This window comes from Chiloscyllium punctatum, chromosome 29 (genome assembly GCF_047496795.1).
Source record: "Chiloscyllium punctatum isolate Juve2018m chromosome 29, sChiPun1.3, whole genome shotgun sequence".
NCBI lineage: Eukaryota > Metazoa > Chordata > Chondrichthyes > Orectolobiformes > Hemiscylliidae > Chiloscyllium > Chiloscyllium punctatum.
The window spans coordinates 65,926,303-65,946,577 of NC_092767.1; the positions used below are offsets into that span (position 1 = coordinate 65,926,303).

General features: G+C 44.7%; 1 protein-coding gene and 1 long non-coding RNA gene across 6 annotated transcripts in view; one reads left to right on the forward strand and one right to left on the reverse strand.

Moving 5' to 3' along the window:
* The window catches only part of LOC140454485 (homeobox protein Meis1-like), a 442,925-nt gene extending 432,545 nt beyond the window's left edge, over positions 1 to 10,380 (reverse strand). For all 4 annotated transcript variants that reach the window (XM_072549266.1, XM_072549269.1, XM_072549270.1 and 1 more), the window contains exon 1: positions 10,212 to 10,380. In XM_072549266.1, the coding sequence (XP_072405367.1) occupies positions 10,212 to 10,229 (18 nt within the window). In that variant the 5' untranslated portion in view covers positions 10,230 to 10,380. The remainder of the gene's footprint in view (positions 1 to 10,211) is intronic.
* A 17-nt stretch (positions 10,381 to 10,397) lies between these two features.
* Positions 10,398 to 16,547, forward strand: LOC140454486 (uncharacterized). 2 transcript variants are annotated; one of them, XR_011952698.1, is made up of 3 exons: positions 10,398 to 10,513; positions 10,619 to 10,695; positions 15,741 to 16,547. It is a non-coding gene; the product is annotated as an uncharacterized lncRNA (long non-coding RNA). The 2 variants fall into 2 exon arrangements; XR_011952699.1 differs by having other exon boundaries at positions 10,413 to 10,513; positions 10,622 to 10,695.
* The last annotated feature ends 3,728 nt before the right edge of the window (positions 16,548 to 20,275 follow it).

Consider the following 20,275-nt stretch of genomic DNA (forward strand, 5'->3'; position numbering starts at 1 on the left):
GTTGGGGCCGCAGCTGTTCGCATTATATATTAATGATTTGGATGAGGGAACCGGGGGCATTCTAGCGAAGTTTGCCGATGATACGAAGTTAGGTGGACAGGCAGGTAGTACTGAGGAAGTGGGGAGGCTACAGAAGGATCTAGACAGGTTGGGAGAGTGGTCCAGGAAATGGCTGATGGAATTTAATGTGAGCAAGTGCGAGGTCTTGCACTTTGGCAAAAAGAATAAAAGCATGGACTACTTTCTAAATGGTGAGAAAATTAATAAAGCCAAAGCACAAAGGGATCTGGGAGTGCTAGTCGAGGATTCTCTAAAGGTAAACATGCAGGTTGAGTCTCTGATTAAGAAAGCGAATGCAATGTTGTCTCTTATCTCAAGAGGGTTGGAATATAAAAGCAGAGATGTACTACTAAGACTTTATAAAGCTCTGGTTAGGCCCCATTTGGAGTACTGTGTCCAGTTTTGGTCCCCACACCTCAGGAAGGACATACTGGCACTGGAACGTGTCCAGCGGAGATTCACACGGATGATCCCTGGAATGACAGGTCTAGCATATGAGGAACGGCTGAGGATACTGGGATTGTATTCATTGGAGTTTAGAAGATTAAGGGGAGACTTAATAGAGACGTACAAAATAATACATGGCTTGGAGAGGGTGGACGCTAGGAAATTGTTTCCGTTAGACGAGGAGACTAGGACCCATGGACACAGCCTTAGAACTAGAGGGGGTCATTTCAGAACAGAAATGCGGAGACATTTCTTCAGCCAGAGAGTGGTGGGCCTGTGGAATTCATTGCCACGGAGTGCAGTGGAGGCCGGGACGCTAAATGTCTTCAAGGCCGAGATTGCTAGATTCTTGTTGTCTAGAGGAATTAAGGGCTACGGGGAGAACGCTGGTAAGTGGAGCTGAAATGCGCATCAGCCATGATTGAATGGCGGAGTGGACTCGATGGGCCGAATGGCCTTACTTCCACTCCTATGGCTTATGGTCTTATGGTCTTATACTCAATACCCCGTCCATTGAAGGCAAGTATACTATTGGCCTTCTTGACCACTCTATCCACCTATGCAGCAACCTTCAGGGTACAATGGACCTGAACTCCCAGTTCTCTCTACTTATCAACTTTTCCCAAGGCTGTTCTGTTTACAGTATAGTTCGCTCTAGAATTAGACTTCCCAAAATGTATCACCTCATATTTGCTTGGATTGAACCCCAGCTGTTGCCACACTGTAGGTAATCTAATCTAATCTAATCAGCCACTTCTCTGCCCAACTCTCCAGTCTATCTATCTCCTCCTGTATTCCTTGACAGTCTCCTATGCTTTCTGCTACTCCACCAATCTTCATGTCATCTGCAAACTTACTGACCAGACCACCAATTTCCTCTTCCAGATTATTTATGTATATCACAAACAGCAGTGGCCCCAACACTGACCCCTGTGGAACACCACTGGTCACCTTTCTCCATTTCGAGGAACTCCCTTCAACTACTACTCTCTGTCTCCTGTTGCTCAACCAGTTCTTTATCCACCTAGAACACCCTGCACACCATGTGACTTCACTTTCGCTATTAGTTTACTATGGGGAACTTTCTCAAACACCTCACTAAAGTCCATATATATGACATCAACAGCCCTTCCTTCATCTACCAACTTGGTCACTTCCTCAAAGAACTCTATTAAGTTGGTGAGGCACGATCTCCCCCACACAAAACCATGTTGCCTATCACCGATAAACCCATTCTTCTCCCAATATAAATAGATTTTATCCCACAGTACCTTCTCTAGCAACTTTCCCACCACTAACATCAGGCTCACTGGTCTGTAGTTATCCGGAATATCCCTACTACCCTTCTTATACAGGGGGACAACTTGAGCAACCCTCCAGTCCTCCTGCACCTCACCTGTGTTTAAGAATGCTACAACGATATCTATCAGGGGCTATTTCCTCTCTCGCCTCCCTCAGCAACCTGGGATAGATCCCATCTGATCCTGGGGATTTATCCACTTTAATATCCTTGAGCCTACCCGACACATCCTCCCTCCTTATGTCAACGTGATCCAGAGTAAACAAACTTCTTTCTCTAATCTCAACCTTCATCACGTCCCTCTCCTCAGTGAACACTGATGCAAAGTAATCGTTGAGAATCTCACCCATTTTCTCAGGTTCAACACACAACCTTCCTTCCTTCTCCTTTAATGGACCAAGCCTTTCTCTAGTTACCCTCTTGCCTCGTATAGATGAATAAAAGGCCTTGGGACTCTCCCTAATTCTGCTCGCTATAGTTATTTTATGACCCCTTTTAGCCCACTTGATTCCTCGTTTAAGATTGGACCTACTCTCCTGATATTCCTCCAGGGCCCGTTCTGTTCTTAGCTGCCTGGACCTTACGTACGCTTCCCTTTCTCTCTCGGCTAGTCACATGATTTCTGATCCACGGTTCACGAATCTTGCCTTTTCTAGCCCTTATTTTCAAAGGTACATGCCTATCCTACACTATCTTCAACCTATCTTTGAAAGCCTCCCACATATGAAATGTAGACATCTATTCAAATAGCTGCTCCCAATCCACATTTCCTAGTTCCTGCCTAGTTTTGATATAATTGGCCTTGGCCCAGTTCAGTACCCTACCCTTAGGACCACTCTCATCTTTGTCTACGAGTATTCCAAAACTTACAGATTTGTGGTCACTTTCCCAAAGAAATCCCCCACCACAATTTCTACCACCTGGCCTGGCTGATTCCCCAACACCAGGTCCAATATGTCCCCTTCCCTCATCAGACTAGGGACATACTGCGCTCGAAAACTTTCCTGAATGCTCCTTACAAATTCTGCCCTATCCAGACCTCTGACACTAAGTGTATCCCAGTTAATGTTCGGAAAGCTGATATCTCCCATCACCACCACCCTGTTGCCTCTACATCTTTTCATAATCTGTTTACCTGTTTGATCTTCTACCTCACGGTCACTGTCGGGAGGCCTGTAGTACAGCCCCAACAATAAAGCTGCATCCTTCCTATATCTCAGCTCCACCCATAATGCCTCACTGCTCAAGCCCTCCGTAGTGACCTCCTTTAGCATAACTGTGATATCATCCCTGACCAACAATACAACTCCTCCCCCCCCTCCCCATTTTACTTCGCTCCCTGACCTCTCTAAAGCATCTATATCCTGGAACATTTAGTTGCCAATCATGCCCTTCATTAGAGAGAAAGTTAGAGAGAGTGAGAGAGAGAGAGAGTGAGACTGATACAGAATCACAGATATCCCGGGTTAGAGAGAGGGACTGGTACAGAATCACAGATATCCCGGGTTAGAGAGAGAGACTGGTACAGAATCACAGATATCCCGGGTTAGAGAGAGAGATTGGTACAGAATCACAGATATCCTGGGTTAGAGAGAGAGACTGGTACAGAATCACAGATATCCCGGGTTAGAGAGAGAGAGTGAGACTGATACAGAATCACAGGTATCCCGGGTTAGAGAGAGAGACTGGTACAGAATCAGAGATATCCCGGGTTAGAGAGAGAGACTGGTACAGAATCACAGATATCCTGGGTTAGAGAGAGAGACTGGTACAGAATCACAGATATCCTCTATTAGAGAGAGAGACTAGTACAGAATCACAGATATGATGGGTTGGGGGGGGGTGGAGGGGGGAGAGAGAGAGAGGGAGAGAGACTGATATGGAAAGTCTGATATCCCGGGTTGGAACTTTGGAAGCAGGTTTTCCAGGAATGTACCTGGTGTTCAAGCTGAATGTTTCTGGGCTCCTGGGCCATAGTTGGGTTCCAACTCCCTGGGCACCAGTTGGTAACCAGCTCTCCAGAACTGTGTGTTAACCTCCGCAGTCAGGTCCCCTCTCTCGTGCCTCCAACCCAACACCCCCCCAAAGCACCAATTCCTTGATATCTTTCAAATCAAATTCCCGTTTAAAAGATCATTTTGTTGAAAACTGTGATGCAATAAATTGCTGTGATGTACCAGTCAGACACTGAGCACTCAGCCAAGTGCTTTGTCTTCAACGGGAGTTACAGGTTAATCCTTATTATGTTGCTGCGTTATGGTTAACACAACCTTCAAGTAGCCAAATCCAAAACCACAGCCTCTCCCAATGTGCCCCCTCTCGCTGGTGTTCACTCTGCTTTGAATCTTTGTAGCTCAAATCCACACTAGCCCCTCCCTCTCAGATCACAGCGCTCCCCAGCACTAAAGAGAACACTTAGGCTGCTGTTTGATTCCTGGTCAGTGAACAAAGCTGATTACTTCTCAGTTGCCACTGCTTTGCATGATCCAAGAGGGGTGACAGAACGTGTGCATGTGCTACAGAGAGAGAGAGAGAGACGGAATTCATTCACCATGTGTGTGTGAGAGGGGATTTCAGTGTCAGTGTGTGAGGAGAGTTTTGTGTCTCTGTGTGTGAGACAGGAAATTTGCAGAACAGTGTGTTTGGAAAGAATTTCAGAGAGTAAGCGTGTCTGTGTGAGAAGAGGCAGGGGGAGTTGTGCCTCTGTGTGTGAGTACAGGTGTTGTATCAGAGTGTGTGTGTCAGTATGAGTATGAGTGGGTATGTGTCAGTGTGTGTGTCGGTCGGTATATGGGTGTCAGACTGTGTCCGGGTGTGTAAAAAGAGTATGTGCATGTGTGTCACAATGTGTGTGAGTGTGTCATTGTGTGTTCAGATAGCCTCAGTCCATTAGACTGTGAGAGCGGGTGTGCGTATGTCAGAGTGTGAGTGGGTGACTGTGTCAGAGTAGGGTACCCATAGGGTATGGCCCCAACCAGGACCTTGGGATTATGTCACATTACAGGTGACCACCATTGCATTGTACACACACACAGACACTCCTACACACACACTCTCACACACAGGCACTCCTATAGACACATACACACGGACATACATACACACAGACACACACAGACACTCACACACCCTTACAGACACACACACTCCCACACCCACACAGGCATCCTCTCAGAGACTTAGACCATGCTACACTCATGCACACACATATACACTCTCTCACAGACACTCACAACTCCCTACCACAGACACACACACACAGACAGACAAAGACCCACATGCACACACATATTTTGTGGGGTGAATTTGTACTTGCAGGGTTACATTGTACTTTGCTCAAAAACTACATGAATTCATGTAAAACTCTGTTTTCTCACTTTTTAGATTTAGAATCAATCTAGATTAAGAACACAGGGGGGCATATTGTTTAGCTAATGCCCATTATTACGTTAACCTGAGAATGCAACTTTTAAAAAAAAGATTTTGTGATTTACACATGAAAGAAGTGAAACTATCCTGGTATTCGAACAGATGAAAATCTCAACAGACAATCAAGGTATTGTTTAATGTATAATTTCAGTTACATCACACTGTAAACTTTAGCTATAAATTCTGTGTTAGGATTGAGCCCTCCACTATCACCTGATGAAGGAGCATCGCTCCGAAAGCTAGTGTGTTCTAATTAAACCTGTTGGACTATAACCTGGTGTTGTGTGATTTTTAACTTTGTACACCCCAGTCCAACCCCGGCATCTCCAAATCATGTCCGAGTAGATGTGTGCCAATGCATATGTGACTCAGTGTGTCAGAGGGTGTGTGTGTGTGTGTCAGTGTGTGCGTGTGTCAGATTGTGTACAGACAGCTTCATGTATCAGAGTGTGAGGGTGGATGTGAGTCTGTGTGTGTGTCAGTGGGTGTGTTTGTGAATGGGTGTGTCGGTGTGTCTGCAGTCAGTTTCAGTGTATCAGGGTGTGAGGCGGGTGTGTATCTGAGTGTGTGTGCAGACAGTTTCAGTGTATCAGAGTGCAAGGGTGAGGGTGTGTCAGTGCGTGTGTGTCAATGTGTGTGTGTGGGTGTGTCAGTGCATGCGTGAATAACTGTGTCAATGTGTGTGTGAGGGGGTGTGTCAGTGCGTGTGTGAATGAGTGTGTCAGTGGGCGTGTGTGGGGGGTGTCAGTGCATGTGTGAATGAGTGTGTGAGTGTGTGTGTGAGTGGGTGTGTCAGTGCATGTGTGAATGAGTGTGTCAGTGTGTGTAAGTGTGTGTGTGTGTGAGTGGGTGTGTATGGGGGTGTGTTAGTTCATGTATGAATGAGTGTGTCAGTGTGCATGTGAGTGGGTGTGGCGGTGCGTGTATGAATGAGTGCGTCAATATGTGCATATGAGTGTATGTGTGAATGTGTGTCAGTGTGTTTGATAGCTCCAACACAGCTGCATTTAAACTAAGTAGCGGGGGGGAAGGGACAAACTGAATGTTTAAGAAGGAAATTGGAGGGAAAGTTAGAACAAGGGAAGTCAAGAAAGACAACTGTATCAATGAGGCAGAAAACTCAAAAAGGGATCATGCTGTAAGGTCGAGTGAAATAGGGGTTAATGGGAAGGGTGAGGGCAGTAACAAATTAAAAATACTATACATGAATGCACGAAGCATTAGAAATAAGATGGATGAGCTTGAGGCTCTTTTGGAAATTGGCAGATACGATATTGTGGGGATAACTGAGACATGGCTTCAAGTGGACAGGGCCTGGGAAATGAATATTCAAGGCTACACGTGCTATCGTAAGGACAGACTGATGGGCAGAGGGGGTGGGGTGGCCATGTTGGTAAGGGATGATATTCAGTCCCTTGCACGGGGGGGCCTAGAATCAGGGGATGTAGCGTCAGTGTGGATAGAGCTGAGAAATTCGAAGTGTTAAAAGACCCTCTTGGGAGTTATCTACCCAGGCCCCCAAACAGTAGTCTGGATGTTGGATGTAAGTTGAATCAGGAGCTGAAATTGGCCTGTTGGAAAGATGTTACTACAGTTGTTATGGGGGATTTCAACATGCAGGTAGACTGGGAGAATCAGGATGGTATTGGACTTCAAGAAAGAGACTTTGTGGAGTGCCTCCGAGATGGATTCTTAGAACAGCTGGTGCTGGACCCTACCAGGGAGAAGGCAATTCTGGATCTGATATTGTGCAACGAACCAGAATTGATCAGGGACCTCGAAGTGAAGGAGCCACTGGGAAGTAGTGACCATAATACAATAAGCTTCAATCTGCAATTTGAGAGGGAGAGGGTACAATTGGAAGTGACAATATTTCTGTTGAATAAAGGGAACTATGGAGCTATGAGGGAGGAGCTGGCCAAAGTTCAATGGTGCAATACCTTAGCAGGGATGACAGTGGAGGAACAATGGCGGATATTTCTGTGTATAATGCAGAAATACAGGATCAGTTCATTCCAAAAAGGAAGAAAGATCCTAGGCGGAGGCATGGGTGGCCATGGCTGATGAGGGAAGTTAAGAAACATATAAAGTTAAAAGAGAAAAAGTATAATATAGCAAAGGTAAGTGGGAAAACGGAGGACTGGGAAGCTTTTAAAGAACAACAGAGGATTACTAAGAAGGAAATACGCAGAGAAAAAATGAGGTACGAAGGTAAACTGGCCAAAAATATAAAGGACGATAGTAAAAGCTTTTTTAGGTATGTGAAAGGCTAAAGACTAAAATTGGGCTCTTGAAGACAGAAACATTGGAATATTTTACAAGGAACAAAGAAATGGCAGAAGAATTGAATTGGTACTTCAGATCTGTGTTCACTGGGGATGACACAAGCAATCTCCCTAAGGTAACAGTGGCTGAAGGACCTGAACTGAAGGGAATTTATATTTGCCAGGAATTGGTGTTGGAGAGACTGTTAGGTCTGAAGGTTGATAAGTCCCCGGGGCCTGATGGTCTACATCCCAGGGTACTGAAGGAGGTGGCTTGAGAAATCGTGGATGCGTTGGTGATTATTTTCCAGAGTTCGATAGATTCGGGATCAGTTCCTGCGGATTGGAGGGTGGCTAATGTTGTACCACTTTTTAAGAAAGGTGGGAGAGAGAAAGCAGGAAATTATAGACCAGTTAGTCTGACCTCAGTGCTGGGAAAGATGCTGGAGTCTATTATAAAGGATGAAATTACAACACATCTGGATAATAGTAACAGGATAGGTCAGAGTCAACATGGATTTATGAAGGGGAAATCATGCTTGACTAATCTTCTGGAATTTTTTGAGGATGTAACTCTGAAGATGGACGAGGGAGATCCAGTAGATGTAGTGTACCTGGACTTTCAGAAAGCTTTTGATAAAGTCCCACATAGGAGTTAGTGAGCAAAATTAGGGCGCATGGTATTGGGGGCAAAGTACTAACTTGGATTGAAAGTTAGTTGGCTGACAGGAAACAAGGAGTAGTGATAAATGGCTCCATTTCGGAATGGCAGGCAGCGACCAGTGGGGTACTACAGGGATCAGCGCTGGGACCACAGCTTTTTACAATATATGTTAATGATATAGAAGATGGTATTAGTAATAACATTAGCAAATTTGCTGATGATACAAAGCTGGGTGGCAGGGTGAAATGTGAGGATGATATTAGAAGATTACAGGGTGACCTGGACAGGTTAGGTGAGTGGTCAGATGCATGGCAGATGCAGTTTAATGTGGATAAATGTATGGTTATCCACTTTGGTGGCAAGAACAGGAAGGCAGATTACTACCTAAATGGAATCAATTTAGGTAAAGGGGCAGTACAGAGAGATCTGGGTGTTCTTGTACACCAGTCAATGAAGGTAAGCATGCAGGTACAGCAGGTAGTGAAGAAGGCTAATAGCATGCTGGCCTTCATAACAAGAGGGATTGAGTATAGAAGCAAAGAGGTTCTTCTGCAGCTGTACAGGGCCCTGGCGAGACCACACCTGGAGTATTGTGTGCAGTTCTGGTCTCCAAATTTGAGGAAGACATTCTGGCTATTGAGGGAGTGCAGCATAGGTTCACGAGGTCAATTCCTGGAATGGCAGGACTACCTTACACTGAAAGACTGGAGTGACTGGGCTTGTTTTTAGAAGACTGAGTTTAGAAGACTGAGAGGGGATTTGATTGAGACATATAAGATTATTAAAGGATTGGACACTCTGGAGGCAAGAAACGTGTTTCCGCTGATGGGTGAGTGCCGAACCAGAGGACACAGCTTAAAAATACGGGGTAGACCATTTAGGACAGAGATGAGGAGAAACTTCTTCACCCAGAGAGTGGTGGCTGTGTGGAATGCTCTGCCCCAGAGGGTAGTGGAGGCCCAGACTCTGGATTCATTTAAGAAAGAGTTGGATAGAGTTCTTAAGGATAGTGGAATCAAGGGTTATGGAGATAAGGCAAAAACAGGATACTGATTAGGAATGATCAGCCATGATCATATTGAATGGTGGTGCAGGCTCGAAGGGCAGAATGGCCTACTCCTGCACCTATTGTCTATTGTGTGTGTGAGTGGGTGTGTGAGTGCATGTGTGAATGAGTGTGTCAGTGTGTGTGAGTGGGTGTGTCTGTGTATGTGTGATTGGTATGTGTGTGAGTGGGTGTGTGTTTGGGTGTATCAGTGCATGTGTGAATGAGTGTGTCTGTGTGTGTGAGGGTGTGTGAGTGCATGTGTGAATGAGTGTGTCTGTGTGTGTGAGCGGGTGTGTCTGTGTATGTGTGATTGAGTGTGTGTGTGAGTGGGTGTGTGAGTGCATGTGTGAATGAGTATGTGTGTATGTCAGTGTGGGTGTGTGTGTGAGTGGGTGTGTCAGTGTATGTGTGATTGTGTCTGTGCGTGTGTGGTTTGTGTCAGTGTGTGGGCGGACAGTTTCAGTGTATCAGAGTGGGAGCGAGTGTGTGTGTTGTGTGTAACGAGAGTGGAGGCGATTATTTCAGGAGATCCAAAAACAAAACGCAAAGCCTCGGTATGTGCATTCACATATTTCATAATGTTCCATGACCAACACAGAGAAACAGCATTAACCCGACAAAAACCTGTAATTCAAGACAGTGTACAAATAACCTTTTACCCAGCAAATAGGGAAGTCTGGGAACAGCAGTTGAATCGTTGTGCCGCCAAGATAATGAACATTTCTCATAGTTAGAAGCACATTGCCAAACAATACTGACATGGTTTGCGGGAATAATCCTGCGTTCAACTGCAGGTGAGGAATTTAGAATAAGGTTTGCGGCGGTTTTGAGGTGACAAAAAGAATTGCTCAGCAGATTTCAAAGTGAGTCATTTCAGATTTTCTCTTTTATCAATATTAAACATTGGGGGAGGGGTCTAATGTTATCCTTTGTGCAATCATTAATAAACATTATTAAACATGTATGCAGAATAAAAGAGAGCTATAATGCACCACCTACCAAACACCACGAGTGCATCCCGTCGGAACCTTTGAGAGCACATTGGTTTAGCAGAGGCTGGGTGTTCGCACTAATGTGCTGTCTCTCTCTCTCTCTCTCTCTCTCCGTTACACGGGGGTTTGTGGGACTTGACGTTCCCTGGATGCGGGAGCGTTTATTTATTTTTGGAAAGGACTTTATTTCAAATTAACGAGCTCCTGGCGGGCTGGGGAGGGTAAGGGGTGGGGAGTCTATATTGCAGCCTCTCACTGACTCTCTCTCTTCACTTCAAACTGCGGACCTCAACAGAAAGAGATCAATGGGTTTGTTCTGCTGCTCTATTAAAACCTGAGGCTAATGCCTTCCTAAACTTAGTCGCGTCTTCCTGCTCATGTTTGCCAATGATTTTTTTTTGTTTTAATATATAGAAGGATGTTCCTCTTTCTTTGGAACTGTGACGCCAGATCTTGTCCAGTGATTGGAGAGCAATGCTGTTCAAAACAAGGCAAGTGAATTCGTCGACTCAGTGTGACATTGTCAGGATCTTAAAGGTTTTGAGGTTCTCGGGAGATAAGGTTCACACAAAAAAATCCTGACGCCTTCATCGCAAGGTGCCCCGTGACTTTAATCCTCTCCAGTTTGATTTTTTCTGTGGGTCTGGGGAGTCACTGGCTGGATGTAGCATTCTGTACCCCATTCCGAGCTGTGACCCTTGGAGAAGGTACTTTCTTGAACCGCTGCACTCAGAAATGTCCAGAAACAAAAAAAAACACACAGAAATTGTTGGAAAAGCTCCGTAGGACTGTGGAGAGAAATCAGGGCGAAAGTTTAGGGTCGAGTGACCCATCCTCAGAACAGTGTGTTGATATAGATGTACAGCACAGAAACAGACCCGTTTGGTCCAACTCTCATCAGATATCCCAATCCAATCTAGTCCCACCTGCCAGCACCCGGTCCATATCCCTCCAAACCCTTCCTATTCATATACCCATCCAGATGCCTTTTAAATATTGCAATTGTACCAGCCTCCACCACTTCCTCTGGCAGCTCATTCCATACACGCACCACCCTCTGTGTGAAAAAAAGGTTACCCCTCAGGTCCGTTTTAAATCTTTTCCCCCTCACTCTAAAACTCTAGCTTTGAACTTCCCTATCCTGGGGGGAAAAAAAATAATTTGCCTATTTACCCTCTCCATGCCCCTCATGATTTTATAAACCTCTATAAGGTCACCCCCTCCAACACTCCAGGGAAAACAGCCCCAGCCTATTCAATCTCTCCCTATAGCTCAAACCCTCCAACCCTGGCAACATCAAAATCTTTTCTGAACCCTTTCAAGTTTCACAACATTTTTCCTAGAGCAAGGAAGACCAGAACGGAACACGGTATTCTGACCCAAAACACAAAAGGTCTTGGAAACTCTAAATAGGCTGATTACATGTTGTTTGGGTGTCACATCCTGTCACTAGTTACTTTTTTGTAAAGTAAAACTGAACTTTAAATGACTTTTCCTCTCCTTTGTTTACCCTCCTGCTTGGGGTGGGAGGGAAGGAGTGAGGCAGGACTTTTGAGTGTATTCTCTGTGCGTTGGCGAATTGTTTGCAATAGAAATACTGGCGGGGTAATTCTGTTAGTTGTGAAATTTCACCACAAGCCCTCTCAAATTTGGAACAAAAAAACCAATTATTACCCACTGACAGGGGCGCGCTGAACTGGAGGATAAGGCAGTTAGGGGGCTGATGTGTTTTCTGTTTACTCTTGTCTCCTGAACATTGTTGTATATGCAACACCTTGTAAGCACCCTTGCAGTCTCTTAGGGATACTCCCTAAGTCTGTCTGTTGACTCAAAGCAATACGCTCACATCTCACACCACCACTCCTCCTATCTCCCAGGTTTGCTCCAATTCTTACCTTCATGAAGAATTCTTTCAAAGATTTCAAATGAATAACGATCAAAATGGGTCGGAACTGCGACTAGCGAGGAACCGACCCTGGTTTATTTATCGCTTACTCTCTACTGATGTGGGGACATTAATTTCAGGGGGAGAGGAATCGCTTTATATCATTTATTTTGGGAGGGGGTTCTGATTATGGGAAGGAGTTTCTGTTTTATATATTATTTTGGGAGAGGGTTCTAATTGTGGGAGGAAATTCAGTTTTATATATTATTTGGGGGGGGGAATTCTACTTATGGAAGGGAGTTCTGGTTTATATATTATTTTGGGAAAGAGGTTATGATTATGGGAAGGGATTTCTGTTTTATATATTATTTTGGGAGAGGGTTCTAATTGTGGGAGGAAATTCTGTTTTATATATTATTTTGGGGGGATTCTAATTATGGAAGGGAGTTCTGTTTTATATATTATTTTGGGAGGGGGTTCTGATTATGGGCAGGGGTTTCTATTTTATATATTAGTTTGGGAGGGGGTTCTGATTATGGGAAGGGGTTTCTGTGTTATATTATTTTGGGAGGGGGTTCTGATTATGGGAAGGAGTTTCTGTTTTATATATTAGTTTGGGAGGGGGTTCTGATTATGGGAAGGGGTTTCTGTTTTATATTATTTTGGGAGGGGGTTCTGATTATGGGAAGGAGTTTCTGTTTTATATATTATTTAGGGAGGGGGTTCTGATTATGGGAAGGGGTTTCTGTTTTATATTATTTTGGGAGGGGGTTCTGATTATGGGAAGGAGTTTCTGTTTTATATATTATTTTGGGAAGGGGTTCTGATTATGGGAAGGGATTCTGTTTTATGTCATATATTATTTTGGGAGGGTTTTCTGTTTTATATATCATTTCGGGAGGTCATAGAGTTATATTTTACATACAATCTTGTAATGGGAGGGGGTTCTGTTTTACATATTATCATGGATGGGGTTATGTTTTATACAAAATCTATCTTGGTGCTTTGAAACAGCTATAAGTTCCACAAGAGGAAAAGTATTTTCAGAAAACGCCAGTCCTTAGTTTGTTTTTTAATCGTTAACTCCACAATTTCGAGTTCACAATGAGTTTGTTTTGCCGATTTGTTGGGTGTTCTGTGTGTGTGTGTGTGTGTGAGAGAGAGAGAGAGAGAGAGAGAGAGAGAGATACATTTGCTGACTGTATATCTGCATTCTGTTTTGAAACTTGAGGGCTTTTTATTTTCAAATGCCTGCGTTGGGGAAGCCGCTTTAAGTCCAGGCTCTGTCTCAGGAACCGGTGTCAGGTTGAGGTCACTGGCTCCCTCCACCCTCCCGTTGAGCCTCTGAGGGTACAGCCTGGGGAAGGTGATGATGGATAGTCTCAGCTCTACGGTCAAAACTCAGCATCGCCAAGAAAAAAAAAACAGACTGAAAGGACAAAGGGAGAGACTCCAACCTCTCTCCTTCCACCTTCTCTCCAGCGCATTGTCCCCCTTAGGCAATGGAGGACGCGATGGGGGAAGGGGGTGGGGTGGGGTCAGACATTTGCCAAATTGGATGACTACTCCCTGGAATACAGGTCCTTGTCCCCTGAACGTGCAGTCAAACTAACTGCTCCTCTTGTAAGAGCATAGAGTTGGGGAAGGGGCAGTGTGTCTGGAATAGCACTGTGATGGAAATCTCATCCTGGGAAGTGCAAGCAAATTAAACATTACCCAATGCACCCCCCCCCCCATTCAATGACGTATGAGGGGGGCATTGAAAGGTTTTTTGGGGGGGGTAGAAACGATGTGCAAAGGTTTAAACGGCGCGTGGGCATGGAACAGTTGCAGCACAGGAGGTGGGCCGAAGGGTCTCCTGCTGCGCCCTGATTGTGTGAACTGTGACTTTTTTTAACCTCCAGAAGCATCTTATGGAGGGGGGGAGGGGGTAGTGGTTAATGAGATCAGACTGGATCAAAGTAGCAGCAACTCAGGGACTGGAATAATAACGAAAGCACAGAAATTGCTGGAGAAACTCAGCAGGTCTTGGGCAGCATCTGTGGGGAGAAAGCTGAGTGAGCATTTCCAGTCCAGTGACCCCTTCCTCAGAAAGCGAACCTTCCGGCTCAGCGAGCGAACTTATCTCCAAACTCGCTAAACCCAGCTTCCTGGGCTGCACAAGACCTAGTTCTGTGCAGAATTGTCCCCCCCCCCCCCATTCTGAGACAGACAGAGGAACTGCAGCTGCCACCCCATCGCAAGATAGTGCTTCGCTCCAGCGAAAACAGCGCGATTGCACAGGAATAAACCCAGTAAAACGCAAATAAAGAGGGGGATTGAGAGTAGGAGGGACGGGCGAGTGAGCTGTCTGAACTCTGCTTGGTACAAAGGAGAGGCATTACAAACGGACAGCGTGGCTGCGATTTTGTTTCTAAAACTCGCTATTTAATACCACACACAAAAAAAAACCCAATTTGGGCAAAACGAAAGTTAAAAAGCAGGAAACGCAGCAAGTTGGAGTTACTATTAGTAACTAGTAAATATCTTAACGAGTAACAAGTAACTAATATTGCTAAAACAAATGAGTAATATCTTAGCGAGAAACTAGTAATCAGCGTTGCTAAATATTAGCAAAGTTTGTAAATTTCCCAGCAAGTAGCTAATAACTAGTCCTCCTAAATATCTTAGCGAATAACTAGTATCTGGTAAATATCTTAGCTAATATCTACTAACCAGTATTGCTGAGTATCTCAGCAAATAATCACTAAATTGCTTGGAGGATAACTAGTTACTAGTATTGTTAAAAATCTCAGTAAATAACAGGTACATTTCTGAGCGAATAACGAGCAATTAGTATTGCTCACTATCTTAGTGAATAACTAGTAAGTTTCCTGGTGAACACCTAGTAACTAGTGTTGCTAAATATCTCAGCAAATAACTAGCAAATTGTTTAGCGAATAATTAGTAACTAGCATTGTTAAATATCTTAGCGAATAACTAATACATTTCTTGGTAAATACCTAATAACTAGTGTTGCTAAATATCTCAGCAAATAACTAGCAAATTGCTTAGCGAATAACTAGCAACTAGCATTGCTAAATATCTCAGCGAATAATTAGTAAATTTCTTGCAGAATATCTAGCATTGCTAAATATCTTCGTGAATAACTAGTAACTGGTAAATATCTTAGCGAATACCTAGTAGCCAGCATTGCTAAATATCTCAGAGAATAACTAGCAAATTGCTTGGAGGATAACAAGTAACCGGTATTGCTAAAAATCTCAATAAATAACAGGTAAATTTATGAGCGAATGACTAGCAACTAGTATTGCTAAATATCTTACTTTCTTGGAGAAGAACTAGCAACTAGTATTGCTAAATATCTTAGCGAATAACCAGCAAATTTCTTAGCGAATAGCTAGTAACTAATATTGCTAAATATCTTATGCGTGTAAAAGTGTCAATTTTTAACATATGTTGAACTGTTCTCAGGTTGAATAAGATTAACCTTTTGCAAACTTTGCTCCATTTGTCGCCAGTTTATTTTCGTTTTTTTTCTCTGAAAGGTGCGATTTAAAAAAAAATGAATTTCAAGGCTAACTCTTTTCCTGGTGTGTGATTTCTCCCCTCACCTCCTCCTCCTCCTGCCCCCCGCCCTTCTCGCTGCAGGGTCCGTGCTATCTTGTCCGCCCGTCGCTCAGATGAGACTGAATCTTCCCTGGAAGTGTTCCGAGTCCAGCTCAAGACGAGTTGGTGCTTCAATCTCCCCCTAAACGCCCAAGTCAGCGGCGACCAAGCTGAAACCACACAATAGAAGTTAACATTCAAAACATGTCACCTTCGTTTTGAGAAGGGAGGGGGGTAAAAACGTTTGGGTTTGTGGATGGTGGGGGGCTGGGTTTAAGAATTCGTGAGATTTTTAAAAAGGGGGGAGATAGAATTGTTTGAGGGGACTGGGACAATGCGGTGGAGTTGTGCACAGATACTGTGATCAGAAAGACTCACAGCGCGCATCTATATGTCTTGAAATCCCTCCTTGTCTCTGTCTCCATTTCTTATTTGGGAAGTGAACGCTTTGGGGAAGGATTTTGCTTTTATTCTGCTGTAAGGGAGAGTGTATTATTTCAATAAAACTTGAGCGGGTCAGAGAGAATCTGAAATGAAGCGACTAGGAAGGTGCTGTGATGGAAATCACTCGGTGGTTTCAGGCGAGTCAATCAGTGAAAGCCAAAGACATTTTAAAATTCACCTTTTATAAATAAAAGCAAGGGTGGGAAATTAATAATGTTCCAGAGCAGCAAACTGCGCGAGCAGTGGGGTTTAGCTCTCTATTTTATTCGCTCTGTTTATTTGGAAACACATTTAGTGTCAGATTCCGTTTACAAACACAAAGTGGACTGAAGATAGATGAGGCGTCATTAAGCCTTTTCTGTAAAGACACTAGAATAAATAAAAGCAAGTGGGGGGATGAGGCAAGTTGTGATGTTTCTGCGGCACTTTGTTACAATTTGAGCTGGAATGGGGCGGGGGGGGGGGGGGGGTTGATTTCCAGTGTTCCCATTACAAGGAGCACTCCCCGGCATCCTGGAGCAGCCCTTTCGCCTTCTCAGGCTGGGCGGTCTGGACGAGGCTAGGGAGGGGAAATCGACGGCATTTCGTTTAAAATACAACATTGGGCCAAACCACAGCCCCAAACACTGGAGACTTCATCTGGAACTGTGCGCACGCCAGGGTTGGATTGACAGGGGTGTTCAAACTCCTACCTCACCTTATTGGCTGGAACTTATTATACTTGCAGATCTTGTATGGTGTATGAAGGAAGAAAGGAGGAAATATGGATGGATAAATAGATAGATAGATAGATAGATAGATAGATAGATAGATAGATAGATAGATAGATAGATAGATAGATAGATAGATAGATAGATAGATAAAAGCAGAAATAGATTGATACAAGAATTGAACTTGCTGGAAAATCTGAACAGGTGTGGCAGCATCTATGCAGAGGAAGCAGAATTAACGTTTTGGAGACAGTGACCCTTCAGAACATGATAGAGAAACTGATAAATAGAAAGGTAGAGAGATAAATAGATAGCCAGATGCATACATACATACATAGTTTGACAGGTAGATGTATAGAGGGATAAATAGAGAGTTAAATAAACAGACATATAAGTAGGCAGATAGGTCGTCATGTGGCTGACAGTAGATATGGAGGTAGGCACAGAGTCAGGCAGGCAGACAAGGAAGGAACGATCCAAAAGTATGAAAGCCTCCGCCAACTCTCCCGCTTTCCGTGTTGTGGAGGGATCTGCCGCCAGTCTCTGGGACAGTGTGTGTTACAAAAACAGCAATTGCTCATAAACTCAGCAGGTCTGACAGCATCTGTGGAGAGAAAGCAGAAAGAACGTTTCAGCTTCAGTGACCTTTCCTCACAAACTTTGTGTGATCTCTGGCCCGCGGTCATTCAGGATCAACAATTGCGCTTTTTATTTGAGAGCTTTATGTCAGAGTTTTCATTCCTGTCTTTATTGTTGACTCTTTCTCTCTTCAGTCTACATCCTTTTCTCTGCCTCTTGTTCCTGTGCTGGGTCTTTTATTCTCCCTGGCGCCTCTCTCTCTCTCACTGCCTCTTTGTTAACCGTTCATTACTTTCCTGTCGTTACTCTCACTCTTGCCCCGATCTACTGCCTCACTCTCTCTCTCTCCACTAATTATCCCCTGACCCTTCCTTTACCCCTCCCACTGCCTGTCACAACTCTCTATCTTTCTGACTCATTCTCACAGTTTCTCTTACCCTCTCCCTCACTGTCTCTCCCCACCTGTCTCTTTGCCACTGAGTCCCACACTGTCTCACTGGTACCTCTCTCTGCCTGTCTAACTCACTCATGACCCCTTTCACCCTCTCTCACCACCTTACTCTCTCGCTCTCTTTCCCTCTCACAGACTCAGTCTCTCCCCCTCTCCCAGTCATTGCCCTTTCCCCTCACTGTCTCACAAACACCCTGCTATTGTCTCACTCCCCTCTTACAATTTCTCTCCTTCATTGCCTCTCTCACTGTCTCTCTCTCTCTCTCCTATTGTTCTCTCCCTCCGTTATCTCTTTCACTCTCCCTCTTTCACTGTCTCTCTCTCTCTCACACACATTCTCTCCCTCCTTTATGTCTCCTTCACTCTCTCCCTCTTTCACTGTCTCTTACACACACATTGTCTCTCCCTCTCTTATCTCTCTTTCACTCTCGCTCTTTCACTCTCTCTCAGACATTGTCTCTCCCTTTCTTATCTCTCTTTCACTCTCTCCCTCTTTCACTGTCTCTCTCTCTCACACACACACTCTCCTTCATTTTTCTTTCACTCGCTCCCTCTTTCACTGTCTCTCTGTCACACATTCTCTCCCTCTCTTATCTCTCTTTCACTCTCTCCCTCTTTCACTGTCTCACACACATTGTCTCTCCCTCTCTTATCTCTCTTTCACTCTCTCCCTCTTTCTCTCTCTCACTGTCTCACATTCTCACCCTCTTTCACCATTTTCTCTTTCACTGTCTCCCTATAACTCTCTCTCTCAAACACACACTCTCACTGTCTCTCCCTCTCTTAAAATCTCTTTCACTCTTTCTTTCACTCTCTCACTCTAATTGTCTCTCCCTCTTTCACTGTCCCTCCCTTTTTCACCGCCTCTCCCACACTTTTACTGTCCCTCTCTCTCTCTCTCTCTCTCTGCCATTGTCCTACTCACCGACCATCTCTCCCATCCACTGTCTCTCCCTTTCTACAGCTCTCTCTGGTTTGACGCCGATCTCCCTCTATTTGTCGGGAGTGTTGGTTTTCAATATCTCCACAGCGCGGGCACGGGCGCTCCGAGACCGCGCTGATTGAACAGGGTTAAAATAACCTGGAGACTCAGCTTGTATTTAAATCCTAGTTTACCAGAGTGCACTAACAGAACCGGCATTCAGCCTCATAATGACCTGAAAATAACAGGGGGGAAAAATAGCCACTTTGAAAACTTCTCCCATTGATAATGGTATCATTATGAAGTTCTTTAAACACACATGGGGAACACTTCATAGCTCATTATTGGTATTACAAAACCGAGTAATTCTAAATTAGAGTAAATATTTCACCGGTTAAAAGAGTTCTACTGTAACATTTGATCTGAGCGGATCATTGGGATGATTTTTGCAACGGTGTAGAATTTCCTGTTTGACTTAATACTGCTGATCATGGTTAATTGAGGGTTACTTTCATTTTACAGGAGCTCTGTTGACTGCTTGAACTTTGCATGACCTCCGGGGTTTAACCGGTCCACCACCATGAAACGTCAAACCGGTTTGAGGTCGGGGCCTATCTTAAAGCCCTCCCTCACCCTTCTCCCCCTCCCCGGGCTGGCCTGGGCATGTCAGCCGGGCTGCAGAAGCGCCCTCCCGGCCTCATACAGTGATCACACAGCGCTGTCTAGTGGGGATGGATGGAGAGAGGGCTGGCAGACTCCAAACAGTTGCTCTGCCCCCAGTTAAACTTGGGTAGCAGAAAGCCAGATCGAAACCATCTGCAGGGCGATGACACATTCCACGGACGCGTGTGTGCACTTAACATCTTTAAGAGTGCATGGACTTTTACAGAGAGAGAGAAAAAAAATTAAATGCACGAAAAGTAGACCTTAATTTCGGAGTAGCCCATTCAATGAGTCACACAGCACGGAAATAAATCCAGCTCATCCAAACCAACCACCCACCCTAATCTGACCCAATCCCATTTGCCAGCACTTTAAATTAGATCCCCTACTGTGGGGAAACAGGCCATTTAGCCAAACTGGTCCACACCAACCCTCTGAAGGGTAACTCACCCAGACCCATTTCACTCTGACTAATGCACCTAACACTATGAGCAATTTAGCATGGCCAATTCACCTGGCCGGCACGTCTTTGGACTGTGGGAGGAAACCAGAGCACCCAGAAGAAACCCATGCAGATATGTGCAAACTCCACACAGACAGTGGACCCTGGTGCTGTGAGGCAGCAGTGCTAAACACCGAGCCACCAATACCACCCGGCCCATATCCCTCCAAACCCTTCCTATTCATATACCTATCCAGATGCCTTTTTAATGTTGCAATTGTACCAGCCTCCATCACTTCCTCTGGCAGCTCATTCCATACACGTACCACCCTCTGTGTGAAAATGTTGCCCCTCGAGTCCCTTTTA